Genomic DNA, 17,770 nt, shown 5'->3' with positions numbered 1-17,770 from the left:
CCCAGCCTTCATTAGTGTCTAGAGGAGTGATTCATCACTAGATTTAACAAATCGATTGTGTTCCTGATCTAAAACAGGCAGGAAATGTGCTGAAAACAGACCGCCCAAGTCCCAACAGATCACCCTGCCTATCTGAAGTTGCAAGTGGATGATTCCTGCCACAGGGGGCGATAGGGGCATTAACCCTGTAAAGTAGGGGTTGGGAACCCTGGTCGTGGAGAGCTGCTATCCAGCACGTTTTAGAGGTTTCCCTGCTTCAAAACACCTGATTTTAATCAGCAGGTGACTAAGAGGCTTCTGCAGAGCTCGATGAGCTGCTGAACAGGTGAATCAACTCTGTCAAAGCAGGGAAAACTCTAAAACGTGCTGGACAGCAGCTCTCCGGAACCAGGCTTCCCTACCCCGGCTGGAAAGTCATTTTAGCACAAACTGCTTCAAGAAAACGATTTAAAAATATGAAAAAGTTGCAAAGAATCCCTTTAAAAATCTGGATGAGAAATAATGTTGTAATATTTTCCTCATCGAGGTCAGCACTAAGGCGCGTCACGTGTTTTCTCTCCGCTGAAACAGACCTTCTTGTTCCATTTGAGTTTAAGAAAACAAAAAACACTCCGATGTGAAAGCAAATCTTCCCATAAACCAAATTAAACACAATAGCTGTTAGAATTCATGTCTCTGGCATGTTGCACAATCCGGTTTGACGTTTTACGGTTCGGGAGCAGAGTCAACACTTTATTACATTAAGACATAAAAGAATGCACCAGCCTTCGACATGGAAGCTCCCAGGCTACCTTGGGTCTGTCTCACTGATAACGTGGATCTAATCTAACCTAATAAAGCAGTAACGCACCCGGGAGGACCCACTGAGCTATGAGACGGCGGTGTGGTCACGTCCTGGGACTCATGACTAATCAGCCTGGTCTGGTTTCTGCTCCGTAACCAGGAAGCAGGACGACACAAGGAGGTGACGCATCACCATCCTGCTACACTGGTTCCACAAGCTCACCTCATTCCCGGGATGAACTGCATCATAAATCCTAATCTTCGTGTTGGACCTGCTGCGTCGCTGCGGTGACGAATAACCGTCCTGCAATGTTTTAACACACTAAGCGCGTCGCTGAAACACACCGGCTCAGACGAGTCGGAAATCTGTAGAACCCAAAAACCTCTTACTGGGAATCTTAGCGTTACTCCAGCTTTTCTAATAATGTATGAAATATCTGTGAAAGTTAAAGTTCCAGATGTAACTCCACTGCTGTAAAAAACCCTAACCTGTAGATGTGAGACATCCTTCGATAAAGCCTGACCGACATCATGAACATGGCTAAAAGAACCCAGAACAGCTTCTAAAGGCCTCGCTTGGTGAACGTTTAGGGTCAGAGGTCCCGAGTCAACGGGCATCAGCGGCTGAAGTACCGTTTGCTGAGCAAAAGTAACACCGTGACCCGTTTCATATTTACCTAAAAACGGTTTTCTGATCCTGAAATCTTTGAGGATTTTCTCTGTGGATTGACGAGAAAAATAAGGGACGTTTTTGAAGGTGTGCGTCTCGTTTAATCTGCAGTCAAAGTCCAAGTTCACTGAGAAACCGTTTTTGACTTGTTTATAAAATCTGATCATCATGAGTTTAACATGCAGATCAAACGTGAAAACAGTCTTGCCCCTACTGCGCACTGGAAGCATCAGCGGCTGCTTCAAATACAATCTTTTATAGAGTGTAACAAACCAGCCGCGACGCGGCAATTTCAGACGCGCCGCTAACGATAGCATCATGCTCCGCGAGCCGCTTCTGGGATGCACCAACTGCTGCAGTGAGCGTAGGGCTAGACAGGAAATCACACACAGTTTCAGAGTAAAATCCCGCTAGACAGGAAATCACACACAGTTTCAGAGTAAAATCCCTGGTGATTTTCAAAATTAAGTATTGCAGCGATGCTATTTCATAGAAATGCTTACGTGTGACCTAACGGCTTATTCACTCGCAGCATTGTTCCTGAAGCGCAGAACTGTGTTTTTTCATGTGATTAATCCTGGCAGTGGATCTCGCAAGGAGGTTGGCGGGAAGTCTCGAGTGATCGCATGATCTCGCGGGTCGAGGAGCACGGCAGGGAAGCCGCTTCGCAGCTGAGACTCTCCCAGTGTGCACTGGAGTGCTGTGATTGTCGCGAGTAAACCGTTCAGTGTGCAGCCGGGGTCACACCCCTGTTTCCTGATCTACATCACACTGAAAATCAGCATTCATGGACTCGTCCATATAGGCTCGTGATGGGATGGCTGTTGCTGATTTAGCAACCAGGAGAGAGCAGAGCACGTTTTGGCTAGTACAAGCTAACTGTTAGCATTAGCAACTCCACAAAATATCAGAACTCCTTCGGCTTGTTTTTTGTTGCAGAGCAAATGGAGTCAGTGGTAGAGTCAAATGGCTGTTAGCCAATAAGAGTTGAGATGTCCAAATATCAGGAAGTAAGACTTCGTGTTCTGCTCCCCTTGATCTGGCTCACTTCTAATTCTTGAAACAGGAGCGCCAGAGCTTTCCCCCCACAGAGATGGACTCACAAGGCATTCATTTACACCAGAGATCACTGAATAAAACCACATTTCCTTTTATTCAATGTTTTTAGTGGTTGAAGATTACAATAATAGCTTTGTGTATTTACCTGTACTTTATTACTTTTCTTCAGTGTGTGTGCTGCTGTAACAAGTGAATGACCCCACTGTGGGATTCATATTCTCTTCTAATAAACAAGTGAACTTGGTCTTTAAGAAAACAAGGAATGTTCAATACTTGCATTGTTTTACAGTTAGCCAATACACTGACAGTCTAGCTCTAGTCTCATTTCTGATACCGATATACCCTAACCCCCACAAAAAACCCACATATCTCCTATCATGCACACTTCAGCATTATCTGTGCTGATATCGGCTGATAATATCAGACATCCCTAATACCATCATCCCAACCATCAGACATGGTGGAGACAGTGTGATGGTCTGGAGCTGCTTTGCTGCTTCAGGACCTGGATGGAACCATGAAAGAAATGTAAAAGCATCTAAATGAAAAATGCAGGAGAGAGAGAGAGAGAGAGAGAGAGAGAGAGAGAGAGAGTGTGTGTGTGTGTGTGTGTGTGTGTGTGTGTGTGTGTGTGTGTGTGTGTGTGTGTGTGTGTGTGTGTGTGTGTGTGTGTGTGTGTGTGTGTGTGTGTGTGTGTGTGTGTGTGTGTGTGTGTGTGTGTGTGAGAGAGTCATCTTCTACTGCAAAACATGGCTGACTTCATCAGCTGAGTGCTTATATATCTTCCAGATTTGAGATATTGACAGTTTAGCTGCAATCTGGGGACAAGGACATTCCATCTCCAGTGCACGCACACACACACACACACACACACACACACACACACACACACACACACGCGCACACACACACACACACACACACACACACACACACACACACACACGCACACACACACGCACAAACAGATGTGAGGAAAGTCTTCAGGAGGGATGTGGATGAAGGCATAAAGTCGCCAGTGTCTCCTCGTCCTGCTCTTGCTTTTATTGCACCCCCCCCCGCCCCACCCATCTTGTGTAATGACACTCCCACAGTGCGCCACTCGTTTAGCTAATGGATTGTCCTCCCACCCTATCCATCTTTCCTCTAAGCACACACACTTTCACACACACTGAGTCCATCCCTTGACTGAGAGGCTTTATAACAACGAGCCGTGAGAAAATGAAGCTACGGATGTTGGAAACATGATTCTGGTGTGAATAACTTCAGAAACACTAGAGGTCAGAACCTCTCCATGACACAGGTAAACAAGTCAAAGCAGCAGACTGTGTGCAGGATAAAAACTGCTGAGTCACTGTGACAAATTAACCCTAATTTATTTATGTAAACTATGTTAAACCCATTATAGGGTTAACAATCTAAGTGATGCCCAACATTCGGGAATGAACACATGATAACAGCATAAAGTCAAATGTTTCTGTGTGTGTGTGAGTAATCATTCATGTTGATGTTGGTGATTTGGCCTGGTGGTGGGTGGGGTTACCCCTCATGCGAGTGTTGAAATGTCTCCAGACATAAACTCTGATTTCATTGTAAAACTGAGCAAATCTTCCAGAAGCTTTTTTTAATTATTTTGTTTATTTTTGTGTTTTACACCTTTTTAAAATTCCCACATACGTCCAGCGTCTCTATGCTCTTCTTCTGCAGGCTTGTCTTTGTAAAATAGGCAAAACATGATTTTTCATGAGGGGAACTAGGCAGGTTTGGCTTGCTTTTAGCACCCCCTAGTGTCTGTTTGCAGAATCAAACGCAAAACCTATCTCCTTGCTGTGCGTTCGTCTTTTTAACTCCTTAATCTAACAGCTGAAATGTCTCTCCAGCATTCATTGTTGTCTACAGAAGCGATCCATCACTGAATTAAACAAAGCAGCGGAGTTCACGATCTAAAACATGCAGGAAACGTGCTGGAAGCAGTCTGCAGCACCAGGTATGTCAGCTCTATTTTGTCTTTTCCCCAACAGAGCGGCCCGCCAGGCTGAAGTTGCAAGTGAAATATTCTGGCCACAGGGGGCGATAGAGCCTGGGTGGCCTTCCATTAGCCCTGTAAAGAGCTATTTTAGCCCATAATGGCTCAAGAAAATGAGTTAAAATATGAAGAAGTTGCAATATATTATAGATAAAATAACTAAATTACATATAGAGAGAGACTATAAGCCAGTTTGTAACCATCTCTTACATCTATTATCATTCTTAATAAAACTAGAGTCCGTCCTTGATGTCCCAAAGGACAGAAGAAGTTTATACGATCTCAGAAAGATCTGTTTTTTTAAAGGTGGATCAAAGTTTTGCACAGATAACTTTACATTTAGTTACTGACAGACATTTCAAAGTCACCTTGGTAACATCAGCTACAACTAAATTATGTTTTAGATGATGCTGCATCTTCTCAAAGAGCAGCGATCGCCGGCGTCAACCCTAAACGTGCTCACTAAAACATGATTTTTTCCAAAATTCTTTAACAAACATTGTTTTTCTAATAGTTTAATAATTAAGTTGAAAACCTTCTGTCCACTGCTGCATTTTAAACACTGCGTTTTACTGTTTTTCTAACAAAAATGACCCTTAATCATCCGCTCTCCAAAGTTTTTAGGTGTTGCAGGCGTTAATGGAATGATAAACAAATAAAATAAAACTGACAAAGCTAATAATATTAATAATAATAATAACAACATTCTAAACTGTTCAAACTCTAGCAAGCTTTAGCTAAACTTGGATCTGATGTCCATTAAAATGCTAATATCGCTGCACTGGTGCTGCTCGGTGGTGCGCTGAACAAACACAGATCGGTGTGACGGTAGAGAAGAGATGTGCTGCCTCAGCAGTTTCTGCTGGTACACATGTGAGGTGGGACTAAAAAATGGTGACATTCAGAAAGAGATGAAACTTGTGCCAAAGCAACCAACTCTCCCACTCTAACCCCAACCCACACACACACACACACACACACACACACACACACACACACACAGATAGTAGGTAAAACAGGAGACACTGAAGCAGTAAGAACACCAGGAGAGAATGTAAGGAGAGAGGTATGAACGTCTGCAGCATGGAGATAATCCTAATTTGGCAAATAAAACTAAAATTGACATGGTAAGGATGTTATTCTCTTGTTTGTTTTCCTTTATGAGGAGGAAAACAACAACAACATTAAAACTCACCTACGACCCTGTCTCCAGTCCGGATGCCCATCTTCCTCATGGCTGCAGCAAATAACGCCACATCACGCCTCAGCTCTCCAAATGTCACCTTCACAACCTCCTCCTTGCCTTCTCCTGGTTCACAAACACAAAACTAAACAATAAAAAACACTAAACTGGATTTGCAACAGAAATGTTTTACAGTAAATTAGGACTGGGCAAAAGGACGACAGCAACATAGATTTTGAAATCGCTTTTCCTCAGTAGACATGCAGGAACGGGTCGATAGAAACTTCAGCAGGTGGCGGTGGTAGATCTGGTCAAGGAGGAGCCAGTTCCCATAAATGTCCTTTAACAACTGTTTAGGACCATCTTGGATATCATTGCTGCCGCAGGAACAACATACACACACCTTTTCATTTTATTCTCAAATAGCCAACATATTGATACGGGCGAGATAAAACCATAGAAATAAACGTCATTAACCGTATATTTTCGGTAGAACGCCTACCTCTACATAGAGAACACAAAATAAGGGACCAGTCGTGTTGACATATTTTATCTAGTTAACATGGGACACGGATAAAGTAGCAGTGCAGCTAAAGACGTCGGGTGCCAGCTCTGAGTGATAAAAGTCGGGGAACCCACAGATCCTGAACCAGTTCCACCTGCTAGATCAGCCGTAGGGCTAGACCTACATATCGGTCGGCCGGTGTATCGGGCTGATGTTTATCAGTTTTTATACATCGTGGATTTAAAGTCAGGCACATCCCCCGGCAGCCCGATATAGTTTAAAGAATATAGTTTAAAGGTATTTTTAAGTTCACTGATAACATCTGCATGAAAAATGCTGTAACTTTATTTAGGTGCCTGACTTTAACACTGAGCAGTGCAGAAAGTTAAGATTTAACAGTTAGTTAAATTCAGAGTTCAGAAACAGATTCAGCTCGGGTTGGTTCGCTGGAGTTTTTGACAATTAACCCTTTGATGCATGAATCATGAGATCTTCAACCATGATTTTTTTTAACAATTTTTTTCATTCGTCTTTAGGTGTGAATGAAACAAATTTCAACAAATATTTTTTGTAAAATTTTATAATTTACAAATAATTTATTACATGTCCACCTCAGTGGACAGCGTGCATTCTGAGCATGAAATATGTTGGCTTGGCTTACTGAAGTCCAAACGGAGGGGCTCAAATGCAATAAAGTCTTCAACAGCTGTGCTTAATAGCAAAAACAAATAACAATTTTGAGTACATGTCCACTGTAGTGACCTTTATGCATCAAAGGGTAAAAATTGCGTTCACATTTTCTAAGTTAAACATCTCTTTCAACAACGGGAGTTTCTGCATCTGTACTGCTCCGCTTCAGCCCTGGAAACACAGCTATTGTCTACTTTATTATTTTCATTTTTGTTCTTCGAAAGCTGCTTAAAGATAGAAAACGAGTTATTTGTATTTTTTAGCTTTATAAACTGCTAATTGTAAAAAATAAATAAAAAAAGATTATAATTCTGGGAAAATTTGACTTTAAATAACCTTTATTGTGTAAAAAGTGCTGCTTTAACACTTGAACGCAGGTTTTAGATGTAAGATAAGAAACTGAGACAAAGAAAAACACAAAGATATCTGAGAGGAGCTCCAGTCAGGAACAGAGCCGCTCTTTAAGTAACAGTCCGCTGACATGCACAGCCTCCTGCTTTGTGACCAGTGGATCTTCTTACAATCACATTACACACACACACACACACACACACACACACACACACACACACACACACAATAAAACAGGTCCTATTTATTACTGAGAGGTAGAAGAGAGCAGCGGTTAATCTAATTCCATTGCATCAACTGAAGCTTTCTACTCTCTCTTTAGATCCAAAATATCTTTTTTACATGTAAACAACATTCAGAAATGTAAACATAACGTTAGTGTTTCACACATACTTGCAGCGTAGACAGCCACCTTGTCCTGGTCAGCGTGTTTGAGCAGATTCTCGGCGTAGTTGAGTCGAGACCCTTTAAACCACTCTGGGACATCTGAGATTCGCTTGGACGAGTCTATCACCTGGAACGCAAGCCATGGCAATACATCAAACAGCTAATAATTTACTTAGAAGGAAAAAAATCAAACAGAACATCTAAAAAAGAAATGTGTTGTCAGTAATAGTTGACATTTTCCAAATTAGGTAAATAATTGTGCTCGGAAATGTTTGACTGAGTGGTTAAATGTGTCCTGGAAACGTCTCCTTGGACAAATATTGAGAAGGATTTTGTGGGCGAGAACATGTGGTCGGCCCGTTGATGTGTGTGAAAAAGGCGTGTCAGCATGACGACGCAGCATTGAAAACATTTATTTTCTCATTAAAGTTGCTGTTTCTTGCAACTGATCAGTGATTTAAAAACAGACAAGTGCAGATTTAGAATCGGTTAAAAAGCAAAAGGATTTTTCATTTCAGGAAGATCAGAGACAGACAGGACAGGAAGATCAGAGACAGATGGGACAGGAAGATCAGAGACAGACGGGACAGGAAGATCAGAGACAGACGGGACAGGAAGATCAGAGACAGACGGGACAGGAAGATCAGAGACAGACGGGACAGGAAGATCAGAGACAGACAGGAAGATCAGAGACAGACAGGACAGGAAGATCAGAGACAGACGGGACAGGAAGATCAGAGACAGACAGGAAGATCAGAGACAGACGGGACAGGAAGATCAGAGACAGACAGGACAGGAAGATCAGAGACAGACAGGAAGATCAGAGACAGACGGGACAGGAAGATCAGAGACAGACAGGACAGGAAGATCAGAGACAGACAGGACAGGAAGATCAGAGACAGACAGGACAGGAAGATCAGAGACAGACAGGACAGGAAGATCAGAGACAGACGGGACAGGAAGATCAGAGACAGACAGGACAGGAAGATCAGAGACAGACAGGAAGATCAGAGACAGACGGGACAGGAAGATCAGAGACAGACAGGACAGGAAGATCAGAGACAGACGGGACAGGAAGATCAGAGACAGACGGGACAGGAAGATCAGAGACAGACAGGACAGGAAGATCAGAGACAGACAGGACAGGAAGATCAGAGACAGACAGGACAGGAAGATCAGAGACAGACGGGACAGGAAGATCAGAGACAGACAGGACAGGAAGATCAGAGACAGACAGGACAGGAAGATCAGAGACAGACAGGACAGGAAGATCAGAGACAGACAGGACAGGAAGATCAGAGACAGACAGGACAGGAAGATCAGAGACAGACAGGAAGATCAGAGACAGACAGGACAGGAAGATCAGAGACAGACAGGACAGGAAGATCAGAGACAGACAGGACAGGAAGATCAGAGACAGACAGGACAGGAAGATCAGAGACAGACAGGAAGATCAGAGACAGACAGGACAGGAAGATCAGAGACAGACAGGACAGGAAGATCAGAGACAGACAGGACAGGAAGATCAGAGACATACAGGACAGGAAGATCAGAGACAGACAGGACAGGAAGATCAGAGACAGACAGGACAGGAAGATCAGAGACAGACAGGACAGGAAGATCAGAGACAGACAGGACAGGAAGATCAGAGACAGACAGGACAGGAAGATCAGAGACAGACAGGACAGGAAGATCAGAGACAGACAGGACAGGAAGATCAGAGACAGACGGGACAGGAAGATCAGAGACAGACAGGACAGGAAGATCAGAGACAGACAGGACAGGAAGATAAGAGACAGACAGGACAGGAAGATAAGAGACAGACAGGACAGGAAGATCAGAGACAGACAGGAAGATCAGAGACAGACAGGACAGGAAGATCAGAGACAGACAGGAAGATCAGAGACAGACAGGACAGGACGATCAGAGACAGACGGGACAGGAAGATCAGAGACAGACAGGAAGATCAGAGACAGACGGGACAGGAAGATCAGAGACAGACAGGACAGGAAGATCAGAGACAGACGGGACAGGAAGATCAGAGACAGACAGGACAGGAAGATCAGAGACAGACAGGACAGGAAGATCAGAGACAGACAGGACAGGAAGATCAGAGACAGACAGGACAGGAAGATCAGAGACATACAGGACAGGAAGATCAGAGACAGACAGGACAGGAAGATAAGAGACAGACAAGACAGGAAGATCAGAGACAGACAGGAAGATCAGAGACAGACAGGACAGGAAGATCAGAGACAGACAGGAAGATCATAGACAGACAGGACAGGACGATCATAGACAGACAGGACAGGAAGATCAGAGACAGACAGGACAGGAAGATCAGAGACAGACGGGACAGGAAGATCAGAGACAGACAGGACAGGAAGATCAGAGACAGACAGGACAAGAAGATCAGAGACAGACAGGACAGGAAGATCAGAGACAGACAGGACAGGAAGATCAGAGACAGACAGGACAGGAAGATCAGAGACAGACGGGACAGGAAGATCAGAGACAGACGGGACAGGAAGATCAGAGACAGACAGGACAGGAAGATCAGAGACAGACAGGATAGGAAGATCAGAGACAGACAGGACAGGAAGATCAGAGACAGACAGGACAGGAAGATCAGAGACAGACAGGACAGGAAGATCAGAGACAGACGGGACAGGACGATCAGAGACAGACGGGACAGGAAGATCAGAGACAGACGGGACAGGAAGATCAGAGACAGACGGGACAGGAAGATCAGAGACAGACAGGACAGGAAGATCAGAGACAGACAGGACAGGAAGATCAGAGACAGACAGGACAGGAAGATCAGAGACAGACAGGACAGGAAGATCAGACACAGACAGGAAGATCAGAGACAGACGGGACAGGAAGATCAGAGACAGACAGGACAGGAAGATCAGAGACAGACAGGACAGGAAGATCAGAGACAGACAGGACAGGAAGATCAGAGACAGACAGGACAGGAAGATCAGAGACAGACAGGACAGGAAGATCAGAGACAGACAGGACAGGAAGATCAGAGACAGACAGGACAGGAAGATCAGAGACAGACAGGACAGGACGATCAGAGACAGACGGGACAGGAAGATCAGAGACAGACAGGACAGGAAGATCAGAGACAGACAGGACAGGAAGATCAGAGACAGACAGGAAGAACAGAGACAGACAGGAAGATCAGAGACAGACAGGACAGGAAGATCAGAGACAGACAGGAAGATCAGAGACAGACAGGACAGGAAGATCAGAGACAGACAGGACAGGAAGATCAGAGACAGACGGGACAGGAAGATCAGAGACAGACAGGACAGGAAGATCAGAGACAGACAGGACAGGAAGATCAGAGATAGACAGGAAGATCAGAGACAGACAGGAAGATCAGAGACAGACAGGAAGATCAGAGACAGACAGGAAGATCAGAGACAGACAGGACAGGAAGATCAGAGACAGACAGGACAGGAAGATCAGAGACAGACGGGACAGGAAGATCAGAGACAGACGGGACAGGAAGATCAGAGACAGACAGGACAGGAAGATCAGAGACAGACAGGAAGATCAGAGACAGACGGGACAGGAAGATCAGAGACAGACAGGAAGATCAGAGACAGACAGGACAGGAAGATCAGAGACAGACAGGAAGATCAGAGACAGACAGGACAGGAAGATCAGATACAGACAGGACAGGAAGATCAGAGACAGACAGGACAGGACGATCAGAGACAGACGGGACAGGAAGATCAGAGACAGACAGGACAGGAAGATCAGAGACAGACAGGAAGATCAGAGACAGACAGGAAGATCAGAGACAGACAGGACAGGAAGATCAGAGACAGACAGGACAGGAAGATCAGAGACAGACAGGACAGGAAGATCAGAGACAGACAGGACAGGAAGATCAGAGACAGACAGGACAGGAAGATCAGAGACAGACAGGACAGGAAGATCAGAGACAGACAGGACAGGAAGATCAGAGACAGACAGGACAGGAAGATCAGAGACAGACAGGACAGGAAGATCAGAGACAGACGGGACAGGAAGATCAGAGACAGACGGGACAGGAAGATCAGAGACAGACGGGACAGGAAGATCAGAGACAGACGGGACAGGAAGATCAGAGACAGACGGGACAGGAAGATCAGAGACAGACGGGACAGGAAGATCAGAGACAGACAGGACAGGAAGATCAGAGACAGACAGGACAGGAAGATCAGAGACACACAGGACAGGAAGATCAGAGACAGACAGGACAGGAAGATCAGAGACAGACGGGACAGGAAGATCAGAGACAGACGGGACAGGAAGATCAGAGACAGACAGGACAGGAAGATCAGAGACAGACAGGACAGGAAGATCAGAGACAGACAGGACAGGAAGATCAGAGACAGACAGGACAGGAAGATCAGAGACAGACAGGAAGATCAGAGACAGACAGGACAGGAAGATCAGAGACAGACGGGACAGGAAGATCAGAGACAGACAGGACAGGAAGATCAGAGACAGACAGGACAGGAAGATCAGAGACAGACAGGACAGGAAGATCAGAGACAGACAGGAAGATCAGAGACAGACAGGACAGGAAGATCAGAGACAGACGGGACAGGAAGATCAGAGACAGACGGGACAGGAAGATCAGAGACAGACAGGACAGGAAGATCAGAGACAGACAGGACAGGAAGATCAGAGACAGACAGGACAGGAAGATCAGAGACAGACAGGACAGGAAGATCAGAGACACACAGGACAGGAAGATCAGAGACAGACAGGGCAGGAAGATCAGAGACAGACAGGACAGGAAGATCAGAGACAGACAGGACAGGAAGACAGGAAAATAAAGACCAAGAAAACAAAACAAAGTTCTTCAAAAATAAAACGTAGGTAGATTGATCCCACTACATGTGTGTACCTGTATAAAGCAATACTTTATCAGCATGTAGTATTTATATAGTTGATACAGTTCAGATCATCTTCAAACCTCCGTCCCATGCCCAGGGGCGTATCTAAGCATTTTGGGGGCCGAGGCTAAATAGACCCCTGCCAGGTATTTTAAGTTGAAGTGCTATCTGTTTTTATATTAGACGTTTTATATTTGCAATAAAGTCCAAAAGTGAAGAATTTGTTATTTATTACTTGGTTGTTCAAGCTACCTCACAGAAGTGATCTGTTGTTAAAAATTAAAATAAAAAGGTAATTAAATAAAAAATAAGGAACATTCTGGAACTGTTTCTTCCTTTTCTTATTTTTTTTTTTATGTATCAAAAGTATCGGATCGGGACTCGGTATCGGCACATTCTCAAAATCAAATGACTCGGACTCGAGGGCAAAAAAACCTGATCGGGACCTCTCTAACAAAAACTACAAATAATCTTTCTTCCTCTGTTGGGCTCACCTCCTCATAGGTCTTGGAGCTGACGACTCCACAGAAGCACCACACCTGGGCCCAGAACTCGGGGTAATTGTCCACTGACCACTGGTAAAGGTCGCTGTAGTTCACTAGAAAACAGAGAGTCAGTGAGTACAACGGGGTAAAGTTTAGCTCAAACCGCTATCAGAACAGATACAGCCGACCACTTGCCTTCAGGTGTTTACCGTATTTTACTAAAAACCTTTAAATAAACCAAACGATAAACAATCAGAGCTTTGTTCTCCACTGACTTCTACTCATCCTCTAAAGATTAGAGACAAAGAGAAATCTCAGTGGGTCTGTAGGTAGGTTCAACAATCAGCCATATCATTAGAACCACATCAATAAGCATGTCCCTATCGCAATCCCATGTAAATATGTAGTCTGGCCACAAGCCATTGAAACAACTCAGGCGTGGGACAGAATCTACGATTGTCTTTCATACTGTCTCTGCACGCAATTGGACAGTGCTAGGACCAATCAGAGCAGCAAATCATCATCAGTACAGAAATCAGCAATTTGATAAGTCCACCATACACCAACAAAGAAGAAGCAAATACATCCTTTTTTTTTAAACAAATGACTCAACTACGTCCATGTCTCAAATAAAAGCTCAAGTCTAAATCACTCAAAGCAGGAAAATCAATTAAAAATAATTTAAAGAAAAAATGAGAGAAAATGAAAAAATGGAAAATAAAGAAAAGGAAAAAAGAAAAAAAAGAAGAAAATAGAAAAAAAGACAAAATAAATAAAAAAATAAAAAGAAGGAAAAATAAAATAAAAGAGAAAAAAGATAAGTCCACCATAAACCAACAAGGAAGAAGAAGCAAATATATCCTTAAAAAAAAAAAGACTCAACTACGTCCATGTCTCAAATAAAAGCTCAAGTCTAAATTGTTCGAAGCTGATGCTCAAGTCGTTTTAATTGAGCAGACGCCATCTTTGTAGTTTTTCTCCATCACAGCTCTGGTGCTAAGCCCAAGCTTTATAATAAGTATATAATAAGTATTTTCAACTGAGTTGTTTGCTTTGTAGCACACCTTAAGGTGACGTGTTGTGAATTGGAACTAAGCAATTATACTGAATTGAATGACTGCCTAGCATAAGTACAGTGTATAACCGACCTGTTTTACTCATATACTCCTTGTTGTTATGGGAGCACAGCAACATATGTCTCAGTTGTAGGATAATAAAGATTCATTCAATTCAGTTTTATTACTGATATCAATTTTTGTGTTACGATACTGAATTTATATTTAAAAGCAGTGTATTGATTTATTTTTATATGCAAACGTTGAATGTGTTTCATGCGTGGTGCAATTCCAACTCCGACTGCTAGGTTGCAGCAGCTTTTACCGCCTTTACCACCCGGATGTGTACAGGAAGCATCTGGCCATAGACTTATAATTAAGTTCAGTTTAATTACAACATTACAGATATTTTCTAGCCTTTACTGTTGCTGGAAACTGCCAAAAGCATTGAAGACATTTCCAGCAGAAAGGTGTCAGAAACCCAATGAAGGTTTGTTTAAACCTGTATCCATGGCAGGAGGGGATAGAGCTGGAGGAAAAGGTAAACCTGCAGGGGCAACATCAAGCTTTCAGGGATATTTAATCAGAATGACATTTACTCTCTGCAACACCTTGTGAGTATTAATGAAACATAAAAAACACCTGAAGAATACAAATAAAAGGAGACTGAGGAGCCAGAAACATCAAATTTAAGGCAAAACGTAACTAAAGTTCTGAAATGAAAAGAAACTAGATTATTGCTCTTCAGTGGTAAGGAGTTCAGAGATCCGATGGCCTTAAGGGGGAGACAGGTAGTTCCACTTTTAAGTCAAAAAGAGTTTTAAATGTTTATTTAACCTTCAAATCCTTTAAAGAAACTATGGAACAAAAGAAAATCTAATCTATTAGGCTGTTACTGGTAACTTTGCACCAGTGCCTGTAAAGGTCAGGTTGTTTTTGGAATTGATAAAACGTGTTTTAGCTGCTCGAGGTCCACCAAGTGCCAGCAATGGAAATGCAGATGTGGCCTGCAGGGACTCCATCTCCAGCTTTGGTTTAAAACATCCTCTCCTACTTGCTGGTGCACATTCATCACTCATCCATGGTCATGCTAAAACAGTAGTAAAGAGGACAGCTGGACTGGAAACGCTTTGTGGTTCTGGATGTTTAGTGCAGAAACCTTCCTTATGATGGGACTAAACGCATTAGGCATTTACACTTATATTCATAACTGCACCCTGTTTTAAATGCCTCAGGAACATCTGATGGATAGATAGAAGAGGATAGATCAGCACGTTCTTCTGCATTCCACCGAGCAGCGGCAGTGTGTAACAAAAACATGCTATCTCTCAGGCTAGCAGCTCTGCAGGCTGGGAAGCTTGGTAATGATTATTCACAACAATCAGGCCAACCCGGAGTGGTAAATGGTTCATTGCTGCTGAAGAAGGAGCGATAAAGGGATCGGAAGGCGTGCTAATGCTAGTGCAGAGATGTCTGGTGTTTGTGTTTAGCAGCCAGGTCCCAGCGCTGCATGCAGGTTCATAATGGTAATAATAAGCTGGTGGAGGGAACCACTAACCAGCTCAGTGAAATCCCTTCAACGCCCCCTCTCCTCTCCTCTTCACTCACCCAGATTAAGCCCGTAGTCCGCGTTGACCTGCATCCTAAACTTGTCCATCTGTGTATTCCTCTTGGAGTCCGGATACCACAACACTTTGGTGTCCATATCCATTATTTTCTCGCTCTTCCCTTCCGTGTCTTTGGACATCCTTGTTGCGTCCTTCTGGCGGCTGCGAAACACTAATAAACAAGCCCGTAGAGCTCCTAGCAAAGGTCGGCTGCTCCTAGAAGGGGGAGCCGATAACTCGTGTGAGCGCGACGGCTAGCTTGCTTGGTTTGAACTGCATGGGACAACATGCGCGAGACTCCGCTAGATGGGCGTGGCGTGGGGCTGCCCACAAAACAGAAAGGCCACGCCCTGGCGTCATGACGTACAGTTGCGTACAAGTGTTCAAGATCAACAATGTTCAACACTGTTGCCAAAAGGATCGGACGACCTCACCAGTAGAGAACAAAACTCTCAGCCGCATGAATGATAAATAATTATGAGAATGTGAAACGCGCGTGCAACAAAATTATTCATCTGCTGTAATAATGAACAATACATTTTATCAGAATGAAATTAAATAAATGTCTTAGGCAAATATCAGGGAACTTGAAGAGATGTTCAAGTTGTTTATGCAAAGGAGAAATTATATGTGATGTTAGTTAACTAAAATAATATCCTTTTTCTTTTATTTAATTTTTTAAGAGGGCAGAACTCTTTATTATATTGGTTTACACTGATATCGCAAATTACCAGTTAAGAGACTATAGATATCTGCAATAAAGCCGATATCGAACACCGATACTTGAACATTTTTAAAGGCTCAAACAAACGCCGCATTGCAGATATATTGCCATATTATTTTTCAATCAGATATTTATGCAAACTGGGTGTTCTCAATATGACTCACTTTGCAGCTAATAATACAGTTGATCTCAGTTGCTTTGGTGCATTTCTCACAACAGAATTAAACTTTGCACAACAGTTAGTTCAACCTCCACAACATGTAGTCGTTTTGGCACAACCTAGTGGCGGTTTCATGTTCATTTCATCCAAAGACATGTATGCAGTTAAGTACAAATATCTAAAGAATGGTCACTTTTGACTTGCTATTCATCACTATCTCCTTGCTTTTATCATGAATGTCACAATTATTTATACTTGTACCGGCTGAATAGTCATTGTCCTTACAACTAATAGTCTTCCATGCGTTCGTTCTTTTTAAACATAGAAACAGTTTTGTTTACCTGTTTTATAGCTACAGTTTTGCAGACGGCTGCCGGCTTCTTCAGGCTGACGCTGAATAGTCTTCATTTCACTGCTCGTGTCATTTCACTCAAAACTGTTGAACATCTTGTCGAACACTTTGTACACCCATTTTGAAAACCCTATTTTAAAGGAGTTTCCATGGAAATCTCCATAGATTACTTTTCTCAGGTGAACCTTATCTCACACTAATGAAAACTGGTGTGTGTCCTGGTAACAATCGGACAATGTATGTAGTGGTTTGGGATAATGTTAGCTTCCATCACTCTGCTGTAGTCAGGCAGTGGTTTGCAGCACACAACAGGATGCTTATGGAGTTTCTTCCTCCTTACACTCCATTCCTAAATCCAGTTGAGGAGTTTTTCTCTTCCTGGAGGTGGAAGGTAGATGACAGGCATTCACATACCCAAATGGCCCTGCTAGCAGCTATGAATGCAGCTTGTGATGACATCACAGCAGAGTCCTGCAGAGGGTGGATTCGGCACTCCAGAAGATACTTTCCCCGATGCATCGATAGAGCTGACATTCGCTGTGATGTTGATGGAAATATGTGGGCAGACAGACGGGAGCGTGTAGATATCAATGACTGATATGCAGCAGTGTCTGTTCAGGTTTTGTTTCATAACTACTGCAGTAAGGTTTACTGTCTAAGTGAGTTTATGTTTACTGTAAAATGTTTGTTTTACTGTATTTCCCCAGTTGCACAATGCTGTGAACAGTTTCAATTAAATATTATCAAGAGTGCATATGAAGTGTCTTGATTTTCCTTTATAATTTATGGTTTTCAACATGCATGCATGCTGTCCAGACTTGCCATGTCA

General features: G+C 43.4%; 1 protein-coding gene across 1 annotated transcript in view; it reads right to left on the bottom strand.

Annotated features, from left to right (window-relative positions):
• aacs (acetoacetyl-CoA synthetase) overlaps positions 1-15,991 on the bottom strand; it is a 68,564-nt gene extending 52,573 nt beyond the window's left edge. The window contains exons 1-4 of the mRNA XM_054731682.2: positions 15,707-15,991; positions 13,053-13,156; positions 7,661-7,781; positions 5,734-5,847 (exon numbers count right to left, since the gene is read on the bottom strand). Of these exons, the coding sequence (XP_054587657.1) occupies positions 5,734-5,847; positions 7,661-7,781; positions 13,053-13,156; positions 15,707-15,845 (478 nt within the window). The 5' untranslated portion in view covers positions 15,846-15,991. The remainder of the gene's footprint in view (positions 1-5,733; positions 5,848-7,660; positions 7,782-13,052; positions 13,157-15,706) is intronic.
• Positions 15,992-17,770: the final 1,779 nt, after the last annotated feature.

Source organism: Nothobranchius furzeri, chromosome 17 (genome assembly GCF_043380555.1).
Source record: "Nothobranchius furzeri strain GRZ-AD chromosome 17, NfurGRZ-RIMD1, whole genome shotgun sequence".
Classification (NCBI taxonomy): domain Eukaryota; kingdom Metazoa; phylum Chordata; class Actinopteri; order Cyprinodontiformes; family Nothobranchiidae; genus Nothobranchius; species Nothobranchius furzeri.
This window is presented reverse-complemented; position numbering and strand designations above follow the sequence as displayed.